The sequence below is a fragment of the Meleagris gallopavo genome, chromosome 4 (assembly GCF_905368555.1).
Source record: "Meleagris gallopavo chromosome 4, MGAL_WU_HG_1.1, whole genome shotgun sequence".
Taxonomy (NCBI): domain Eukaryota; kingdom Metazoa; phylum Chordata; class Aves; order Galliformes; family Phasianidae; genus Meleagris; species Meleagris gallopavo.
Genome location: NC_139407.1, coordinates 68,426,942 through 68,449,867, shown reverse-complemented (window position 1 = coordinate 68,449,867; position 22,926 = coordinate 68,426,942). Strand labels below are relative to the sequence as shown.

At 44.3% G+C, this 22,926-nt stretch overlaps 1 protein-coding gene across 3 annotated transcripts in view; it reads left to right on the top strand.

Annotated features, from left to right (window-relative positions):
* Window positions 1-18,553, top strand: part of SLC4A11 (solute carrier family 4 member 11) — a 95,916-nt gene extending 77,363 nt beyond the window's left edge. For all 3 annotated transcript variants that reach the window (XM_085223749.1, XM_085223748.1, XM_085223750.1), the window contains exons 17-20: window positions 1,494-1,667; window positions 6,319-6,514; window positions 8,672-8,841; window positions 12,080-18,553. In XM_085223749.1, the coding sequence (XP_085079875.1) occupies window positions 1,494-1,667; window positions 6,319-6,514; window positions 8,672-8,841; window positions 12,080-12,143 (604 nt within the window). In that variant the 3' untranslated portion in view covers window positions 12,144-18,553. The remainder of the gene's footprint in view (window positions 1-1,493; window positions 1,668-6,318; window positions 6,515-8,671; window positions 8,842-12,079) is intronic.
* The last annotated feature ends 4,373 nt before the right edge of the window (window positions 18,554-22,926 follow it).

Below are 22,926 nucleotides of genomic sequence, written 5' to 3'. Positions count from 1 at the left end.
AAGCATGTGTATAGAGTGTAGTCAATGCTGTGAGATTGAGACAAATATTAAAATAATGCTGGCACTGAACATACGGCCTTTGTACACAGAAAACCCTTTGAAAGCAGCAGACAGGACAAGCAGGCGATAACCCTGTGGGAGGTGGGTGATCCCTCTGCTCTGAGAAATCAGCACACGGGCAAGGGCCGTGCTTTCAAAGTGTAAGCCAACGCAGGAAGAGTGTACAACCCTCCTGAACCCCACCCTTCCTGCCAGCACCTTCCAGCTTCAGAGGCGAAGCAGTGTAGACATCCATCTGACCCAGTCACCCTGTTGCCTCCTCCCTCAATGGAGGTGAGCACTTTTGAGATGACGTGTCTTTGTTCCAAAGCTGGACTCCACCTGAGAGTGCTGTTCTCGTGTACCCATAAGACAATCTTTCTGTGCTGGATTGCTTGCTAAATCCAGGTACCTACTATCCCAGAGCATCTGAGATGGCTCCAAGTCTCTGCTTAGGTACTGATGTGTGTTAAGACACCTAAATGATATCAGAGCACACCTTGTAGTTGATGGTGCCTGGAGAGCATTTCAACTGATCCTTTACTTGTGTCAGAGGGGGCTCAAGTGCTATCTTGCTCTGATACCCAGAGACAGAACGATGACTGATAGACCTTTAACTTAGGTAACACAGTCTGAGGGCTGAATTTCCTCACCCAGCTTTTATGTAAACTTTATTCAAGTTGTTGTTGAGCACACAGTATGAGATGGGTATTTTTGTAAGGTCCCCTTCCCAAACAATCACAGTATTAGAAGAGGTGTGAGTTCAGTCTTAACAGTTGTTCTCTATGAAGCCCAAAGTGAATGTGATGTGGCTAACACCTTGATTAACCTTTTAGTTTAAGGGCTGTTTTCCTTTAAACTGAAGTGGGGGGAGGGAGTGCAGTGTTAACTGAAGTTAGGAGCGTATCTCCTGGGCTGACTGATGAGGAGGAGCAGAAGTTTAATGAATTCATGTCCTATTTTCTTATCATGCAGAAGCAATAATTGTGGGAGATTACTGCAGTGTACTAAGCGTGCACTCAGCTCCTGGGTCTGCTTGTGGGGAAGGAGAGAGATCAGGGATAGAAGCAGGGCAGATGAGGAAACTTCAGTGTTGCTGGTTTGTCAACTCATGCCCATGTCAGCTCTGTTAGCAAGCACACCTGTATATTTTGAGTTGACTTAGCAATAAACAGTAGTGGCAAAATGCTGATGTGATTCTTATGGGCTGTTATTTTAGCAGATTGCCTTTTAGCTCAGCGTTGTTCTTCCCAGAAGGTGATTGCTTTGGGAGAAAGCTATCAAGTTTCATTACCATTTGCGTTCACGTAACGTTAGCTGTAAAAAAGGAGGTGTGTAAAATTGCTCAGTGCATGGAAATGCACTTGGTTTAACATTCAAGCTCAAGTTCAGCAAGAGCAGCCTTGCTGCTGTTAGCACCAAATCTGACAGCTCTCAACCGTACCCTGTTTCAGGTTGGTGAAGGGAACAGCCTACCACTGGGACCTTCTCCTTGTGGCACTGATAAACACGGGGCTGTCCATCTTTGGCCTTCCATGGATCCATGCTGCCTTCCCTCACTCTCCAATGCACGTCCGTGCTCTGGCCTATGTAGAGGAGAGGGTTGAAAACGGGCACATCTACGAGACGTAAGTAGGAACCACAGAGCTTCCATGGCTCTCTTTGGTTTGATTTGAGCTTTCCTTATGCTTTGGGTACAGTGGGATATAGGGTATGGTTGGGGATCTGGCTGTATTCTTGAACGCTCTGGGAGATGAATCTGGAAGGGAAAACGGACCAAACAAAGCCACCTCAGCTGCCATGGTTTGTTGCTCTGCTTCATTCCTCCTCCCCAAATCACTTGTTTTAGAAGAGCCACAAATGTGTGTTTTTCTCAGTGGCAGGAAGTAGCCTGAAGGAATTCAGCAAATTTAGGTGCAGAGAGTCAGCCAAGACCTTCTTTGCTTTTATCTCTGTGTGAAGCTGAGGAGATGTTTTGGCCAGACTTCTCTAGATATCTTCACCAGAAAAAATCCAGTCTGATTCATCACATGGGACCTGTCTAGTGGTTATTACAAAGGATAGGAAAAATGCAGCAGCATTTCAGAGCTCCCATGGTCTTCCACCATGCTTTGGAAAGGCAAGAGGCTTTTTAGATTCTTTTCCTTAAGTGAAAACAGCAATGAAACCGTGCCCGGGTCACACCATTCTATTTAAGACAAGATTTTTTTTCTACTGCTCTGAGTTGTCAAACGCTTTCTTATCAGGGTCCTATTTAAGAAAATAATAATTAAAAAATCCAATTTCTTATGAAACTTCCTCCAGAATAGAGATTATCTGATCCGTTTGATCTCGGTACATTACACTTGAACGCTTTTACCTCAGAAGTGGTAATTTCCACTCGCATGCCATTAGTTTTAATTATGCTATCTTTTTGTTTCCATTTTCAGAACCCTCACTTCTCATAAGTGAGACTAAGTGGTCATTTACTTTGGAGAAATGGAGCGGATCTGTCTTTTAATTTCAATCTCGTCTCTATGCTGTTATGTTCTTGGTGCCTGTTGGCCCAATCCAGTTGAGCTTGTCTGCTTTCTGGGTTGCTGGTGGATATTTCAAATACTATATCTATGTGTTGCTGTTCCCTGCAGTGCTTTTTGTAGTCCTCTGTTGGGATATCAGCTCCTGGGCTCATATTCCCATTAGTATGTGTTGGTATTAGTTATTCCTATAACTATATCTTTGCTTTGAATCCATGCTAAGCATTACGTTATGAGAAGGGGAAAAAAAAAAAAGATTAAAACTTGAGTTGCTTTAATGAGTTTTGTAGGCTTGTATTCATAGACTAATATCATTAAATTGGAAAAGATGTCCAAGATCACCAAGCCCAATCCATCCCCACCATACCCACTGACCATGTCCCTCAGTGCCACATCTCCACGGTTCTTGAACACCTCCTAGAGTGGTGACTCCACCACTCCTCTTTGCCCGTGCATCACCATTCTTTTGGAGAAGAAACGTTTCTGGAATCCATAGTGTTTCTCCTGGTGCATTACAGAAGAGATTATGGACAACTATAGTGCAGGAGTTGCACAATTTTCACTTTGAAACCCATGAGCCAAGCCTCCCTGTTGTTTTCTGCTGTCAGATACCTAGCAGCTCCTTTCATCTTTTGCCACCCACTGTCTTTATGCTGTGCTGTTTTCTCCTGGCAAAACTCAGTTCCTTGTGCAAATCAAGGGCCTTCTGTCCTGGTCCTTTGCTCTGGATGCCCCCAGAATAACAGGGGAGAGCCCTCTTTTGTTTTGTTAATGTCCAGTAGGTCCAGTGATCACCCTAAAAAGAACAGAGATGACCTAACCTCTCTAAATACTTTCCCTTGTGGCACTGTTCTGCCTCTGTGTAAATTTGTGCTTTGAACCGAATATAGGGAGCAAAGACAGGAATAAGGGCTGCCTGCTTGTCTGAATTCCCTTTGAGACTGAAGCTGCTTGTTCTGTGCGAAGCACTGAGCCATAAACAGGAGGCTTTGAGCAACTCTGTCATCTTTTTGTCTTAGCTCTGCTGAAAAAGAAAACGTACCATAGCTCAGTTAGAAAATCAGGAGTTCTTCTGGTGCTGACTCCCTTGGCAGGTTCCTCTCCTGCACTCGAATCAAAGCTCCATGAGGATGATGGCACTAACATGAATAAAGCTCTGTCACAATGAAAGCGAAGTTTTCTTCTTCTCCCCTGTGGATGAACCACTTGAATTTGATGGGAATCTGGCAGTCTGCAAATAGGCATATGGAGGAGGTAGGGAATGGCTAATCCCATGCTAACCATTTTAAAGGGTCCTAGGGAAACGAGCCTGGATTATGCTCTATAATCTCTGTTAATTACATCATTTCCATTGCAGTACAGGCTTTCTGGAACTGCTTCCTCAAGAGACAAAACTGATTCTGAACTGTTTTTTTTCTTAATTAGAAAGGTGCCAGAGTTGGCAAAGCAACATCTATAGAGGGTGGGAAGTTCAGCTTTAAAAATATCAAATTTGATGAATTATGAGCAATTTTAACTGTTTTGGTAAGGAATTCCAGACTACTTTACATGGCTTTAACAGCAAGTGCAGAACTTGTACACGTTCGGACACTCCTCAATGCTGTGACTGCTGCATCCCTAAGAGAAGACAACATGTGATGAGCTTCAAAAATCCATTGCTGAAAGGCTGCTGCTCTCTTCCCATCTATGCAGGCTTGTATCTTACTGAAATGTGCTGGTTTCATATCTAGCTTTGATCCTGAGCTCTTCAGTTTCCATCATTGCACTCACAAGGAACCTAGCAACCTTGTGTATGCTCTGTTTGCAGATTGTGAACGTCGTCTTTTTCCCAAAACAAGAAATGCTTCCTTGGTAGCTTGCCCAAAGGCAAAGCTAGGGGAGCTCTTACTGTACACAGATGGATGGAATCACTTAATGCATCCCTTCCCTCCTGCTTTACTGCAACACTCAAGAGGCTCAGAGTGGTTCTGATGGCACTAAAGTGGTCTGACTGCTCCTTATTGGACTATCAGATTAATCTGAAATAGCCCCTGCAGTTGCACTTAAAGCTTGCTTGTCTCTGTCTCTGAGACTTCTGTTCTGCAGCGATGCAGGCCTGGAGGCTGTGCAAATGATGCCAAATGATATCCCCCAGCTGATGTTCCTGTTCTTCCAGAGCTTGATGGAGCAGTTTGCAGATAACAGGGGGAAGCAGCACTCCTCCTCTGGGCTTCTCCAGGCAATGGGAGGGACATCCCATTAGGAAATACACTTGTAAAAGTGTATTTGGAAGGAGGAAGGCTGTGGTTTTCACTGTTTAAATCCAGATGTGAAGGAAGAAGGGGAGTTCCACAGAGGTTAATACCTCCTGTCTCTTCTGCATATCCTTTTTTGGTAATCTTAGATAACACACAGAATCTGCCTCCATGCTCATTGGGGAATTTAAGTGTTGTCCTCAGGACTTGGTGTTCTGTTTGTAGTATTTGTTATTCCTTAGGTTTCATGTAAATTGTGTTATCCAAGTGCTAAGAGCAAGCCTTGGGCTGTTGTGCTTTCCCTTGGTCCCTCAATAGAGGTGTGGAAGATTCCTTCATCTTCCCCCCAGCACCATTACGTTCTTGAATGCACAAACAAAACTTCAGATGTTCAACCTGACTGTATTTAAAAGGGAAGGCTCTCAAAATTGAAAGAATTCACTGTGAAGGAACCTTCTTTAGTACAGAAGGGATTACAAAGTGTCAGCAGTACTTGGAAAAGAGGGAAATGTTCTCATAGATCCTGTGCTAATCCTCACGGTGCTTTGTGTAGAGGGTTAATTCAGAATGTTTTGCAGCCACCAGATGATGCCTAGAGAGCCTGTGACAAGAGTTTCACCTATAATAGGGGATTTATTCACCCGCTTATACTGTGGATTTATCTTCTAAATATGTGTATAAATATAAATTACATTAAGAATCTCCTTTTTCTCTATAAGTACTTTTGAGAGACGAGGGTTTTGTTTCCTCCCATTGTTTTGGGCTTATATTGAAAAAACAGAACAACCCTCTCGCCCCTGAGTAGGCTCTGGATGTTGCTGCACACTTTTCTGTCCATCTTTTATTACTGTTTATTAAAAATTGTTCATCAATTCTATGAAATTTGCATTAATGAATTACAAGGTCTGCATGGTAGTAGGCAATTCACAGCGCTGCTGCTGTAATCCACAGCAGAATTAAATTTCTAGCTCCATGCATAGTGCTTCCTGCATTCCCTCCATGTAAACAAGGAGATCCTCACATACATCAAAACTGTTGACTCTCAGTTGAGAATGCAGATCCATTTTTTTTTCCTTCCAAGACGTTCATTAGTTCCTGTAGAAACCAATGAGTTTTATTCTGGATAAAAGCCAATTGCATATGCATTGGGTAAATTGAGAGAAGGATTAATGCCCAGAAAGAGGATTCTTGCTTATTTTCTTGCAATGTGCTGAATAGAATTAGTTTAGAGGGCAATTTAGTTCAGGATAGGATCTGTGCAGCTTTGGAGAAGGGGAATTTGGCATTTCTCCAGGTGCTCTGTTTGAGTCGTGGATTAAGTGCCTGGCTTGGATCCAGTAGAGCTCTGCCTTCCTTCTCAGTGTCAGCGTGGGGCCAGAAGTGCTGATCTCAGTGCTGTGGAGATGAGTTTCCCTTTCCTGAGTGGCACGTGTCCTGAGCTCACTCTGAGCTGTGCGCCTTGGTAAGAAGCTTATGTGGATACTGGGGTTCTTATCCTTCTCCCCTAATTCCTGTTTTTCTGCTTCCAGGATTGTGAGTGTGAAGGAGACCCGGCTGACAAGTCTGGTGGCAAACTTCTTGGTTGGCCTCTCGCTCCTGCTCCTCCCTTTCCCCCTCCAGTGGATCCCAAAACCAGTCCTCTACGGCCTCTTCCTCTACATTGCATTGACTTCCATTGATGGGAACCAGCTCTTTGAGAGGGTGGCTCTGCTGCTCAAAGAACAGGTAATGTTCACACATTGGCTTTGGTGTGGAATAAATACATCATGCTTACAACCTGGAAGCCAGCCAGTGCCAAGAGCTAACATGCTGTGGCAAGTTGGTGGTGCTGGGAATAGGCTTACCCCCAAAATTCATGTTCTTATGAGGCTGATTTCCATCTTCCATCTTGATTTCCATTGATTTCCATTTTCCATCTTCCGCCTGCACCTTGCATATCCATTTCACCTTATTCTGCAGAAAGGGAGGGAGTGAAACATGATGTCTCTGGCTGAGTCTGACTGTCACTGAGACACGAGCAAGAGAATTCTTTTGTGTTAAAGCAAAGATGAACAAGTGAGAGAATAATGCTGTGTCAAACAACAAAAGCGGTGAGGTTATTGTTGGGTTAGAAAAAGGTGGTAGCTAAATTGTTCAGAGAATTACATCTCATCTCATTCCTTTCAAATTCTGCATAAATTGCTTTCTGCGTTTTCATGTTGTGAAAGCATTTGAGTCCTCTTGCTTGGAGTAGTGTCTCAGATAATCCCACTCTTTTCAATTGGCTTCAGGATTGCTCTAGAACACCCTTCTCCAGGAGGGTAAGAATGAGTGCATGGATGGAACCAGGAGATCTGTGACTAGAGAAGACCTGCTCTGAACTCTGTAGAGCACAAACACATTCATACAACACACACATTCAAACGCTGCCTGTGATAGTTGCAGAACCACTGCACACGGGATGTTTGTCAGTCTTAAAACCCCTCTGGTGTCTGTCAGCTGCAGAGTACGTGTATCTTAAGAACAGTTTAGGAAAAAAGAAACAACAGATCTATGATGATGACTTTCAGTTTTGCCAACAAAGCTTCAGAAAAGGTCACTTTTGCCTCATTTTGTGCTTTTGTCTCAACTTGTGCAAAGTGTCATGAGATAGTATTCTACACTCAAAATGAAATGACTTGTGCTATTGGAATTCTTCTGATGTGGGATGAAAACAAATCTGGAAATCAAGCCATCTGTATGACAAGTGCATTAATGCTCTCGTTGGCAGTGTGGGCAGTACCTGGGAGCTGTAATGAGTCTCCAGCTCACCTCCTCTTATGTAAGGGGTCAAGGGCTTAGCAAGCCTGGTGCTTCTGCTAATCTGTCTTAACCTCTGAGATGTAACATCAGAGATCAAGACTGAAATCTGGGTAAAGATTACCATTGTCATGTTGATTACTTTTTTTTTTTAATGGAGATTGAATAGTTATGTGGTTGGATAGTGATGTATTGTGGAATAATGCTTCTGATTTTAATACAAGTTCTGTGGAATTTTCCGAGCTTCAGCTTGGATAATTAGAAAGTAATCTTAAATATGGAACTCTCACTTTTCTGGAAACCTTTTTAATGAGTCATGGTACAATCTGAATCCATTGAGTCTGTATCAGTGCCAGCAGACAGTCGCTCATACTCTTCATTGATGTATAGACAGTGAGTCAAAGCCTGTACTCAGACATGAGCAAGAAACTGTCAGTGGAAACCACGAGTGATATTTAGCCTATTAATGTCACTTTTTGTTCTTTCTCAAAAGTGAGTAGTTCATATAAGTGGAGAATCATGGCTGCTGGAGGCTGGCCTCTTTCAGCACCTCCACAATCTCATCCCTTGCTGTTCCCATAGCAAGGTTCAGATGGAATATGGGACCACCCGGGCAAGCATAGTCTGATCAGCAGGAGAAAGGCTATATAATAATGAAGAGCTGGGTTTCAGGTGCAGAAACAAGTGACGGGGTTGCTGGATGAATATTTCTGCTTCCCATCACTTTCTGCACACCCCCTCAGGCACTTCATGTGTTGCTGCAAAGCCCTGATAATCCTACTCAGGGGAATCTCATTACTGTAGTTATCAAGATATTTTCTTGCACTCCAGATGCTCCCTGAGGCAGTCTTCATTGTGTGTTATTTCTCCCCCGGGTTTCTCGTGCCCAGTCATCATCTGTGTGTTGTTGCCAATGCAGTCAGGTTGTTGCATGCTTTAACCCTACAAATCCTATGTTCAGCTGTTGAGCACATTAAGGACTGTTAATGCACAGCGTGGTGTAAACTGGGTTTGTTAAAAACCCTCGTTCTGAAGCCTGCGTTGTGTCCTGCAGTCACAAGTCCAGGATGCTGCATTTCTGAGACACCATTCTTCTCTTCCCAGACTGCTTATCCTCCGACTCATTACATCCGCAGAGTGCCCCAGAGAAAGATCCACTATTTCACAGGCTTGCAGGTCCTGCAGCTCCTCATCCTCTGTGGTTTTGGCATGTCACCGTTGCCCTACATGAAGATGATCTTCCCACTCATCATGATAGGAATGATCCCAATCAGGTAAGAAACTCTTCCCAACAAAGCTTGGCTTTGTATTTTTTTTTCTGTATTTTTTTCCTATCTCCAATGCTTGTCTTCCAGTGTTGGAAGTCTGAGTGGTTAAGGAGGAGACACAGTGGTCTCCTGAGTACGTGATGGCTTGAGGAGAAGTAGCGCAGATAACCTTTGACTTTACTAATACCAAGTCTTGTGTGAAGGGATGTGGTCTGGTTCGTCACTTTCTAGTTGGCAAAGAGGCACCTGGGTCTCCCTTTGCAGTGCCTGTGAGATGTCTTCCTCAGTAGCTGCAGTCATCTGAGCCTTTCCCCTTGGTATTGACAATGCTCCGTCTTGCTTTGCATTCTGATTTCCCAAGACCTACAGTCAGAGCAGAGCTGGAAACTTTCCTTTGCACCGTATGAATGTAAAGAGGAATCCTTATCTTTTATGTAGTGCTGGGATGCAGTGACCTTACAGACCACCTGTGTGCTGAATGCCATTGTAAATCATCAGCTCAGACCACATGAAATCTTCAAAATGCATCTATCGTAAAACTACAAGAACCCCACGATATCTTGCAATCCTCATTCAGTGACAGAATATTCTGAGTTAGAAGAGACCCTTAATGATCATCATGTCCAACCCCTGAAAGAGAATCATTGAAGTTTAATGTTTTCCTAATGTTCATTAAACAGTGACTGTCCATCATTCTTCAGTTAAATCACGTTTCCTTCTCCATTCTTTGGCTGTAATGAGAAGCCATAATAAGATCTTGGACAGATCAGATCTCTTTCCAGTCCATTTGATTATTTTTAGGCCTGTGTGGCATCCGGTGATATCTAGTTCTCTTTGAGCTTGCAGTGCTGGAGGTTTTCCATCTGATACAGAAGCTCAGTGCTCCCGATGTGATAATCTGCAAAGGCAGCTATTGTGGTGGCACTCCTCTTGGCTGGTAAAGCTGGGTTCAGTTCTTTCCAAAACAAAAGCAAATGTCGCCTGCCATGGCTTTCAGCAGGATCCCAGTTAGAGCTATTTGGGCTGGGTGTTTGAAGATGAACCAGGCAGTAGAAAACACTGAAATGATTGCTCTTTTGATAGGAGATGCTCTCCCACCATTCAGGTAGGTGGCACTTGGGATGCCTGGTTAAATGTCTGGCAAATAATTTGTGGATGATGGATTCTTGTGGGAATTCCAAGCCTCTGCAGAGTATCTCAGTACAGGAAAGAAAATTCAGGGCATTCTTATTTAAGTCATAATATCATAGAATGGCTTGGGTAGGAAGGGACCTCAAGGATTATGAATCTCCAACCCCTGCCACGTGCAGGGCCAACAACCTCCACATTTAATACTAGACCAGGCTGCCCAGGGCCCCATCCAGCCTGGCCTTGAACACCTCCAGGAACACGGGATATTCACAGTCTCTGGGCAGATATAAATATTCAGTTAATATATATTGTTATAAGGTAAATTACTGTGGAGAATGCTGTGTCAAAGAACTTGAATTTCTCAAAAAAGCTAGGTAATTTAATGGTGCAAATGCATGTTTTATTTGAATAAATAAAGCACTGTCATCTTATGCTATATCTATTAAGTTGTTTCTCTTGCCAGAGCAGCTTTTCCAAATAGCCTTTGTAATTAGCCCTGCTGCTAAGGGGAAAATGGTAGTACCTGGAATGGAAACTTGCCCTCTGCTTCCTTCCTTCTGAATTCCACATTGCTTTCATGCAATGTCTGTGGGCTCCAGCTGAGAAGGCTGCACCATGATGCATAGCTCTGTAGCAAATAATGACTTTTTCATGAAGATCTGGCACTCTAAATAGATGAGGCAGAAAAGAAGAAATGCTTTTTTAAAAAAGCTGAGGGAGGAAAGGAGAATAGCCAGGGGTCAAAGTTGAGAATCAAACCCAGCTGAATGAGTCACAGCTCGTTGTCCCATCCAGAAAACCTGCCATATGGTTTGCTTGTCTCAAGGCTGCATTCCCTTCCTTCCAACTGCATTAAACACGTGCTTTGCATTGTCATTTATTGGGTCCAATATTTTTCTAGTGTCAGTGTTGAAAAGTAACTGATTCCAGTGATTTCCTATTGCAGTGGAATAGTCTGTTGGGAGAAAATTTTTTTTTTTGGTATGCCCAATTCCAAGTATTGAGCCATAACTGTAGGTTTTTTTGTTTTTTGTTTTTTTCTTACACTCCTTTACACTCCTATCTCTGCCCTGGGGCATACTTAAGGTTGCTCAGAGAGGAAGAATCTTTCTACATTCTGTTTCTGCACTTTCACAGCTCTCAAGCATTTTATTTCATGGCAGGTCAGTCTAAGCAGGTGGGGTATTTCTCAGCAGCAAGTGCTGTTTGGGATCTCTTTTCTAGCTCTTGAAAAGACCCTTCAGCTCATAAACTGGCTTTCTAGTACTGTACACTGTTAGAACAGCTGAATTGCTTCCTTCTTAAGCAAGAAAAGTGTCAAAATACAAATATGCAGTGGGATCTGATGAGAGCAGCTTTCTACCATGTTCTTAGTGGCTTTCTTTTCTCACCCAAATACATTAATTCATGAAGATGTTTGTGTAAAAATAAATAAATAAAAACAAAAAGCCCCCACAAAAACGAACCAAAACAAAATGAAAAACAAACAACCCCCCAAAATAGAGGAAAGTAAGGGAATCAGGGCATCACTACCTCCATGATCAAATGGATGCTAAGGCCTGGGTAGGCATGGAGCCTTACCAGCAGCTGAAATGTCACTGCCCTGCTCAGCCTTTTGATCTCAAGTCTTGATGTATTCTGTGCTTATTAAAAGACTGCCTGAAACTGCTGGGTTCACGTTAAAACTTCCTCATGGGGAGAGCTGGAAAGAGTGAAACCTGGTGTACTTGGAGGACAGAGGAAGTGCACGATAAATACCCTTGTATTCTGTATCCTAAAGCTTGTGCCGGCCCTGAAATTTTGGGAAGGGTTTCTCCTGTGAACCCTCAATGCTTGCTGTTCGAAGTGTTGTACTGGATGTAAGGCTGCATCAGAAATGGCTTGTGTGTTGGAAACTGTAGGGAGAGCGCTTAAGAAAATAGGAACAGGATATAAATTGTGACTTGTGGACAAGTAATCCATCCACTAGCAAGCTGGGGACAGCAGGAAGCTATTGCTTGCCTCCCCAGCACAAAACATGAGTGTGTCTGCAGGCAAATTAAAATCAGACTTGACAAACAAAACACTTGAGTTAAACAGGTTCTAACGCACTCTCTCTCTGGTTCGTTCTTAGGTATAACCTGCTCCCTAGAATCATTGAAGCCAAGTACTTGGATGCTATGGATGCAGAGCACTAAACAAGATCTGCTGCATGTGGAGCTGTGAGGATGGCTCTTCTGGAGTTGGAAGGATGGGGCGTCTTTGCCAAGGCATAGAACAGTCTATCTGCAGTTCTTTCTTTCACCACTTTCTTTCTGCTCTAATATGGCGTTGGTAATGCACATATCAAAGACCAATTGAGCATTGAAGTGTCAGACCAAAACAGCCATGGACTTGAGAGGCCAGTGATCTTTGGAGCTGTGAGGCAAGCGAGCTCGATGGAAATGCCACTTTTCACATCCCAAAACTGGAAACCCTGAAAAACAGCATGCCATACAGTTGGAGCATGCATTCAGAGTTGTTGTGTTCCCTTGTTTGAGGGGTGGGGGAAAATCCCTTTTGTATGCATCACGTCCCTTTTTTCCAAAGCACTATAAGGACAACAGCTGACCCTTTTACAGAATGACAGTCCTATTTTGTTTGGCCTTTGAATTCCATTTCCTATTAATCCAACATTCCCAAATTGGTATCCCAGGTGGGATGGCCTCATGGTAAACCGTTGTCAGGGGGAAATGTCTGACTGTCTCTTCAGACTCATTAGCAGAAGGGTTGGAAACAAGTTAGTTTGTACTGATACAACCCACAGCTTTGGATGAGTATTTAATTCCTACAGATGACCTGGAAGTACTCAGAAATTGGGCTCGCGTGGTGATGTTGGTGGAACTGCATCTGGGTCTGAGCTACTTGGGAATTACTTTGGCTCTTTCTAATTTTACCACTTGGTAATCAAACACAGAAGTGTAGTTTTGCACAACTGCAATGTCCTTGCTTGCACCCAGAGTCAGATGCTGAAACTTGTCTAAGGGCAGTTGTGTTAATGATTGCATATACATATGTACAGTAGTGCCTCTGTGTACATATATACATATGGATTTGTGTATATATTTTGCATAGATATTCAAATAGGCCTGATTCTTTCAAAATATCAGAAGTGTTTTGTGCAATCAGTGTTACCTGTGGTGTCTTGACCATATACCTGTTCTCTGCTTTAGTGCTGCTTCTTCTCATTTGTTGTATGGTCCCTTGTTGTTTTTTTTTCTTCTGAAGCTGCTTGTTTACTATTTTTTTTTTCCATGTTTCTTTATTCAAGACATTTCTTTGCTTTCCTCTTCCCATGGCTTGAGACCTTCATCATTCTGTCTTGGTGGTCTGATATGTGAATTTTGCATTTAATTTTAATGTACAGCATGCAATGAAAGTTCTCCTCCTTTGCCTAATCAATATTTGTTGGTCATTTCATTGTTTCTGTTCTGTGACTAACCTCCAGTTTTTCCCCTGCTCCCAGACATTATATTATATTTCTGGATGAATCTAACTCCTGCAGTCTTTTATATTTCAGTTTATTTAATTTTGCTTGTACAGTGGTCAGTTTTCTTATTTGAAGTACTGTGAAACCAGCTGCCCTTTATGTCCATGCCTGCCCGTTGCTGCACGCTACAGATTGCAGGTAAAAGTAGAGTCCTAATGATAACAAACTTTCAAAACAGCGAAAAATGAGAAAAGAGGGAATTGTTTTGTAAATTAGCAGAGAGAAATGTTGCTTGCTTGCTCAGTTCCCTATGGGTTGGGTGTTTCTCTGCGTGATGAGGAAGGCCGACTTTGTAATGAGAGGGAGGAGAGCTGCAGAGAAAATTTCTCACCACATGAACAGGCTCAAGCCCCTGATGATTTGTTGTCTTTGTACTAAATATCAGGTGGTATTTCATCTCGATGTAGTTGCCCATGGTTTTAATGTGTGTGAAAAGGTTTATTTTCTTGGGGAATCTCTTCATCTTAACGGAAGAGAGTGTTAAATGTGCTCCCAAGAGTATGCCCTTGTGGGCATGGTCACTACATCCCAGAGCTATCACAGGGAAAGCTGTCAGCTTTCATAGCAAGCCAAGCAGCAGCAAGGCCTTCATGTCACAGCCCATTCTCGTGTGAATGCTGAGAAGGCTGCAGGTCAAGGTAACGCTCCAGTAGATGAAAGCAGGTAAACATCACACATTGGGTTTTCAGTTGGTCCTGAAGGCAGCAGGGGTAACTCACGTGATGTCTGACCAATGGTGTGATACTAAATGCAAATCTGTGCATGGTTTCTGACTGCCTTCATCAATCTTTTCTGGGTTTTGAGTCATTTCTGTGGTGAAATTGCTGATGGCTGTTATCAAGGTCTACATGTAGAAAGAGAAGGTGAGCAATCAGCAAACAGGATTTTGGGGACCAGGTAAAATTGAAGGTGGTAAAAGCATCTCTGATCTCCAGTCAACAGAAAAAGATGACAGCAAACAATTCAGTACTTATTGTGAAAGAGCAATTGCACAGGCCTGACAATGCTTGAGCATTGTTTTTTTTCCCCGTGGATGTTAGATTTAACCAGAACTAGAATGAGAAGTGTTAACTTATGGTCAAACTATTACCTGTCTTGGGAGTACATTACTGGTGTCTCAGCTCTTGGCTGGGAAAAGTCGCCCTGAAGGATTTGGACTGTATTGTGGATGCTGTGGCTGGAAGGAGGAGACAGTGTGCCTGCTGGGATGTACCTATGGTCCTCTCTGAGGCCCTGGATGAAATCTCCTCCGGTACAGAGTAGCTGAGATGGGCTGGCATGCAAGTGTTGCAAGAAGAATTAATTTTGAGATGCGCCCCCCAAGCCTCTGCTCACAAGGACCAAAATGTGTCTGTGTCAGTTTGAAAACGTCAGTTTCAGAGTCAAACTCAGTTGAAGATCACTTAAAATCCAGATAACTGGGGGGGGTTAAATAGCCATCACAGTTATTGGGGTGGAGATTCATTGCTGTTGCTTTACCAGTATGACTTCAGTGTTTGTGTTTTCTCAGTAGCATCCCTAGGATTCTGTTTTGCAAAGTTTTCTTTCCACAGAATGCGTGGGCCAAAGAATCAAGTGATGGGGGGCTGGTTTAGCATGTGTGAATATTTTGGACCCGTGTCTAAAGATGTGGGTAGTGGAGAAATGTGAGACTACCAAGGCCTCATGGCTTGTTGAGGGGTTGCAATGGTCCTGCAGAGGATTTTCCTCCTGCAGGTACCTTTTCTCTTGTTTGCTTCTGGTTTTGCTGACTTAAGTGTAGGCAGGCATCTCCAGGAAGAAGGTTAACTAAGGAAGGAGGGACTGTTCAGAGTTGATCGAGCACTTTAATACTTCTGTGAAGGTTAAGACAATTAGAATGTAAAAGAAGTTTTATTATAAGCTCTTTATATATGCACAATGCTATGTATGACTGTTGCCAAAGAATTGGGTTTGAGGGATGTCGGTAGCTATTGAGAGAGTCCATGATGCTCACCTGGAACCACGAAGGTCATAGAATGCTTCTGAAATAAATGGATTTTGGGAGTTATCTTCTGACAGTTGCCAAAGCAATTGGAAACTGGGAATAGAATAAATTTCTACTCTCGAATTTGTAGTTTTTGATCCTTGCACTGAATGTAGGAGCTAGAAATTAGCTTGATAATTAAAATTGGATTTATACCTGAATAGTTCTGTTGGTCTAAGACTCGTTTTATTGCCTTCAAAGATGATGTTGACGCACTAATGTATGGAAATAGTTGTTTCTCCACGTAAATGAAGGGCAGTTGTTGAAATATGGACTGCTGAACAGGCAATGTAGCACTTTCTGGATTGCTGAGAAAGCAACTCTGACAACATCACTAACAACAACCCCCCACGTTCTCTGGCATCAACATCTGAAGCTATTAATAAATATCAAACTCAATTTGGGTGATACATCAAGGCATCACTGAGGAATGATAGGAATGGAGAAAATGAATTCGACTGTACCATCTGGTGAAGTGTTTCAAGATGAATCCAACAGCTTCATGAGATGTGATGCATGCTTCCGGATGACCTGTGTGAACTGGGATGCTCCAGAAACAAATATGGTAGATGATCACACACCCACATGCTGTGGTTCAAGCAATTATTTCCCCAAAGGTCCCCATCCCCAGCTGAACCAAGAGACTGAAACAGTTCGTAAACTTTTGCATATTGTATTTGTCTGCTTCAGAAACTGCTGCTGAACTGTGTTTTTCTGGACCCTCTTTGGGGACAGAAGCAAAACAACAACAACAACAAAAAAATGCGTGAAGTTGGTCGAAGTTGGATAATACTTGCAGAAGATGTTGGAGGGAACCTGAGACATGCTGTGTCACCTAGAGCACTTGGATACTTAATGGTCACAGACTAGGATCTGCCCTATCGGTTGGGGCGTGTTCATGTTTATCCTGAATCTTATTCACTGCTTTCTGTATTTGTCTTTTAGTATGTTATCACCAAAATGACCTAACAGGAAAAAATGAGAATTGGCTCAAACTTTTTGTGCGTTCCTCCAAAACTTCAGTGTTTTCACTGCTTCCGATGCCACCTCCTAATGTAGCTCTCATCACCTCTGGCCCTCCCCTGGAAGCTCTCTGCCATCCCCAACTGCAGGAATGCTGACAAAATGCTGAGTGGGTATTTTTCTCTGGAGAACACGAGCCTGTGTTTGAGCAGCAGCGTGGCAGCGGCTGCTCCCCTGGGGCTCGCTCTGCCATAATAGGCAATTAGGAAGGATTTGTAATTGTCCTGCTGTTGCTCTGTCTTCTGCATCTCTTTAGTTGATTACTTTATGGCGCAGTGTTCCAGTTGGGCTGTCATCTTTTTTCATCTGTCATGCTTCCAGAACAACTTAAATAGGCAGTATGGGAGGGGTTTGCCCAGTTTTCTATCTGTGCTGCGGCCTGTGGATGCTAGAAGAGAATAACCTTCTCTAATTGTTTTCATATCTAATTAAGGCATTTAAATACCAACCCTGACCATTATACTACTGGCTCTGGCTCTAGTTGCAAAGAGCAAGCCATCAATATGGTGTAAGGAGCAGACATACAAGGGAGTTGCCTGAGCACATGCTTAAGAACTACAAATTAGCACTTTCCTTTTCAGCTTTTGTGTGTTTTCCTTCCAAGCAAAGACAATCCTTGGCTGTGACTCTCTCCCTTGTAGAAAACTCTGCATGAGCTCGGATCACTTGGCACAGTTCTGATGCAGCGTTAAATATTAAGAGCTTGTCCCAAGGGCCGTGCTGCCTTCTGCTCCCCATCTGCATCTCTGCTGCAAAGATCTGCTTGCAGGAGGAGGGAATGCGTGTGCCATCTCTGTCCTCCATGTGACACTTCTTGCTGCTACACAAAGGCCATCAGCATCCCTTGCTTTGCCCCAGGTGGGAGTCTCAAAGTGAACAAAATGGCAAAGAGTTGGAAAAAATAGTTGGCAATTAAATTCTCTCCTTCTGAACCTCTGAGAGCTCTGCTGAATTTTTGCTTCTAGCCAGCCAAAACAAAAGGGCTCTGGCAGTAGTGGAGCTATGTGATCTGGGCTTTGCTGAAAACCAGCGTATCAAATTCAGCAGCTGGAGTATTGGTTTCAGTGGTTGGGAGCTCGCTGATGGCTGTGATCAGCTGCCACTGTGTCTGTCAGCAACAATCGGCGTTTCAGCATCAAATTTACATCAATTTCACCAGATTGGATGACTTGGGCAGTTTCTGCCATTGTCTACATAGGCAGTGGCAGTATAACATGGCTGTGCTTGTCCTGCCCAATGGAGCAAAGGGTGCAGCCCTTGATGTGGTCATCTGAGTGACACAGCTGAGCTCACGCAGTCTGTCCTTCCTCCATGAACTGCTTACCTTTAGGAGCAATTTGGCCACCTTTCCATTTCATTTTTTTTTTTATATTAATGTGTCATCCCATATTTCTGAGCTTCTCAAATTTGGGACCACAGCAGTCCCATCCTAGGTGGGAGAAAGCGTGATACAGCTGCAGAGCATGGCAGCTTCTGGAGAGCGAGAAACCCATCGTGCTGTTGACCCCTGCAGGATCTCAGCCTCGTGCATTTGGTGGAGCTGCTCTGATTCAGTGAATCAGGTGGCTTTGTGCTCTGCTACTTTCAGAATTGTTTAGTCTCTGTTTTCCTCCATCCTCTTTAGCGATGTGGGGCTGTATCTTTCCTCCACATGGGAATTACCCTTAAAAGCAGGGCTTGCCTTTAAAATAAGACACCCAGCAACTCTCCTTCCCCCAGCGTGCGGTCCTACATCAGTGCAAACCAAACCTTTCCCCTTGGTTCCACCTGAGAAAGGGGCTGCATCTCAGATGCTTCCTCATTTTCCCCCATTCTGCTCTCAAAATCATTAAGGTTGGAAAAAGACCTCAGAGATCCCCAAATCCAACCACACCCACTGACCACGTCCCTCGGTGCCGCTTCTCCTGCTGCATGGCACATGGCTGGTTAAACACCTCTGGGTTTGGTGTCTAGGAGGTTTCCACCCCAGGTTGCTGGGGATCTATCGTGAGGGAAAGCACACGTTCCTATTTATGGAGATAGGACCTATAGATGTTGCACTTGCTAAATATGCTCTCAAAGCTCATGCTTCTACCTAGTGTTGATTTTACAGTGGATGATTTCTTTTGATAAGAGTTGCTTGGGATGTGGGGAGGAGGAGGGAAAGGGAATTCCTTTATTGTGTAAGGAAATTGTATTTAAAAACAAAATAAAAAGAAATATACTGTTTATATATTTCTACTTCGTGCCTAATCGGTGTCCTTTATTTAACCTTCAGCTCCCAGCACAGTGGGGAGACCTGTGGGGTCTTTGTCCCAGCACAGATGTATGTATTTCTTTGGTTATTTGTGGGAATCCCTGTAGCTGAGATAAATTCTGTAATCCCTGGTGCTTGCAGTATTTGAGCATCTCAACTGTGACTGTAAATAGATGCATTATCTTGTCTGGGCAGCCACAATGGGATTGCTTCATGTCTTATGATCTGATTTTTGGGTGGTCCTGCATGGAGCCAGGTGTTGGATGTAGTGATCCTTCACGGGTCCTTTCCAACTTGAGGTATGTTATGGCTAATGGAGAAGAATAAGAAATAACTGCACCTTTCAGCTGATGCAGTGCGCTGAGAGAGTCAAGGCCTGGCTACCGTTGCCTTTATGGCTCTGACTTTGTTGGCATTGCCCAAAATGGAGATGAACCCCAAATTAGTGAGGTGGTGCACTGTGGGAGCCTGAGGATGAGCTGTGTTTTCTAGGAATGATGCTACTAGTTATCTACATGGAACCCAAGCTTGAGCAGTTACTCTCCAGTTCCCTGTAGTCTACCAGGGTCCTCAAGAGTCTTGTACTGCAGATGTGGGGCTGTTTGAATGTGAACGTGAGCTGAGACTGAGGCAAAGATAGGACAGCGTGAGCATGGTGGCATCCTCTGCAAGGAGCCAGGTTCTGCATCTTCAGCTCTCTGGCCAGAGGACCAGTTCTCCCCTCTGTCAGCATGAGTTGCCCCACAACTGATGTTGCTGACTCTTTCAAATAACTTTTCAAATAACTGTCCATACGCACATGGACAGGCTGTGGGGTGGGGGGGAGGAAGGAGTAAGAGGTGATTTCCACCCACTTGTATTCAGCAAGCGAATCATCCTTCAGAAAGCAAGATTTCGGTGCTAAGAGCTGAGCACTGCACACAGCTGATACCTGGAAGGCAGCTGAGAGCTCTTTCCAAGGACTCCTTGGTTTTGTGTGACCCTCTCAGCTGAGAACTCAGCAATGATAGAATAGCTTCTAAGGAGGCTTGGGGTGTCCTCTACCTTACTCTCTGGGTCCCAGAGGCAGTTCTGGTGGTTTTACATTTCTCAGCGTGAGAAGAGCACCAAATTTTGAGGCCCTGATGGGTTTTGTGCTCAGTACGAAGCTGCCTGCAGTCCACTTCTAGCAAGATGACTGCAAAGCCAGAACATGTTCTTACTGGTGTGTCCTGGACATGGAGAATTGACTCACAGAACGGTTTGAGTTAGAAGGGATGCTCAAAGACCTCCTGGTCCTTCTCTGCAACGAACATGGACATCCATCAGGTGCTCAGAGCTCCATCCAGCCTGGCAGGGCTGATGGAATGGTGCTGATGTATTGACAGCTGGACTTGATTTTTTTTTTTCTTTTCCAAGCTTAATGATTCTGTGAAAAGCAGGCATTCCTACAATGGTAGTAAGTCAGTCTGGAAGTCCTGGTCTGAGGTGAGTGAGGGTGCAGAGCTGGATGTTGGGTTGTCAAAGCCAAACACTTTGGATGATTCCAGTGGTCCAGCATGATGTTCTTCTATGTGTGAGGCTGCAGTGATGGCTGGGAAGGGATGAATGAGCTAATCAAGAGCAGATGGGCTTCCCTAGAGAAGGAGAAGCCAGCTGCTATGCAGAACTTCATGCGTCAGTTTGTGAATCCAGCAGCTCCAGAGGGAAACCTGTGCCTCCCCTGTGGTCTCTCAGCTGTCATCCTCCAACCCAAAGGACAGGGCCTCAACCTGGACATCCCTCAGGTCCATTCTAGGTGCAGGGGGTGAACTGGGAAGGTTGCAGAACTGCTGAAGCAGTGTGATGATGTTCTCGGTGTTACAACAGGACTTTAAATACACGAGGAGCAGATAGGGGTGGGCAGGACATCTCGCCTTCTAGCTGTCATCACGTGAGGCTGTAGATGTTGGGCATCAGCCTGGCAGGGCCATAACCCTCTGAGGTGCCAAGTGCCCTGTTCAAAGCAGATCTAAGAATAGTCAGCCTGAATGTCAGCACCATTCAGTGCTTGGGATGGAAGGGGTCAGATGGGGACTTGTTCCCTGCACCTCATCCTCCCTTCCCCACCAGGACACGCTGATGGCTGCTGTGCAGGAGTGGGGGTTTCACATGCTTCAGCCAAAACGATAAGGATGAAGTGTTCAGGGAGGTGCTGAGGTCTGATGGGGGCCATTATTGCACCCAGATGTCCCCTCACTGCTGCAGAAAGCAGCTGGGGTGAGGCCTGTTACCTTCTCCCAGTGGCGTTTTGAGGAGGGAACTGAACACCCAGAAAGCAAAAAGCAGCAGAAATGATGAAACAGCTATAAATTCTAGGTTTTGTTTAATGTATATATTAATCTCTCTCTCTCTCTATATATATATATATATATTTGATGTTTGGGGTTTTCTTTCTTTGCTTTTCTTGGTTTGTTGTTGTTTAGGTTTCTGGGGTTGTTTTGTTTTTAATATATCTCTTCCTACAGCTTTCCATCAGGGATTTAATCTGCTGAGAGCAGGTGCCATCTAGGGGACAGACCAAAGAAGACAAGGAGGGTTTTATTTCCAAACCAGTGCTGTTTGCTCCCCGACCCCAACGCATCTGCCACCTCCAAAGGTCCTCAGCCCACCACCATGTTGGTCCCCATTGCTTTGGTCCCATCTGGTGGGGGCATCCTGGAGGAACCTCCCTGCTGTTCTCCAGATGTCTGTATCCAGCTGAGATCTAGAAGAGGGTCAATTAGGAGAGTCATAGAATATTAAGTTTGGAAAAGACCACCGAGATCACTTAGTCCAACTGTGTTCTGTATCACCTGCTTTGTTCCATCCCTTGTTTGGGTGGGATGGAGGTGGAACACCCATGCTGCCATTGAGGAGGTAGTATGTTCTTTATACGGGCCCCAAAAAATAAAGTAGTCCCTGTGTCACTGCAGGTATCTAAAGGCAGGCTCTACCCAAGAGGTGGTGGATGGGAGAGCAGTAGGTGGAAATGCTGCACATCCAACATGTGGCCACCACTTGGAGTAAAGATTGGGTAGTAAGGATAGTAGCTTGCTAATAAAAGCTGGCAATTGAGTGAGTATGCCTGTGTACTGTGTGGCTGAAGATTTGCCTTAGAAACTTCAACTAAATCACTCATTTTTTCACCCTTTCCTCTTTAAGTTCTGCAGTTCTTTCCTCTTCTGGATCTGCAGACCACCAGGCACTGCTGGGGGCTCCTCTCCTCCCCATCCTGCATCCTTTTGCCTCATCCCCATCACTTCCATCTCTCCAGGCCATCAGGAAGACACTGTGATGTCAGCAGCACGTGGGTTGGCTGCACTGGGGTGCACAGGTAACTCCCAATGGTAATTTTTCCTGGTTATTCAAATCATGCACATCTTAGGCAATGTGAATGCTGAAAGCTGAGTGCGGTCTGTGTAGACTCCAGCAGAGGGAGTGTGGCCATGCCTGATGCTATAACACCCATCTCATAGAATCATAGTGTTTGAGTTGGAAGGGACCCTTAAAAACTATCTGATCCCACTCCCTGCAATAAACAGGGACACCAACAGATCCATCAGGTACTCAGAGTCCCATCCAACCTGACCTTGGGTGTCTGCAGGGATGGAGCATCCTCCACTTCTCTGGGCTGAGATGAGCTGTTTGCGCATCTCTTTGGGACAGTGTTTTTCCACAAGGCTCCCAGTTGCTCCCCATCTCTTCCGGCAGCAAAATTCACGGCATGACTTTATATCAGAAAGTTCTTAGAAAGCCTTTGGCTACCATTGTCAACACTATGTCAACACAGACCCTGTGTCCCCATGGGGCACTATGAGCAGTGTCCCATCACTGTGCCTCTACCTCCTCCACTGAGGATGAGTTTCTGAGGGCCATGGCTTTGTGAGCGTGGTGGTGATGGGTTGATGGTTGTCTCTGATGATCTCAGTGGTCTTCTCCAACCTTCGTTTTGTAGAAAGGTAATGCCCTGTATTGCTGCTGTGGGGAAGCCAAAGAAATGGGAGGGTAGAGAATGCTAAGCCGGGCTGAGGACTTCATGCTGAGGAAGAGGGTTGAGAAATCTTGTTCCGGTCCAACCAAAATTGATCTCTTTCTACATCCACATGTCTCATTTAGGGACTCTTTGAATACTCTTTTCCCTTTTTAGTGTCGTAGGTTGGTTTTTGAAGGATGTATTCCATCGCCATC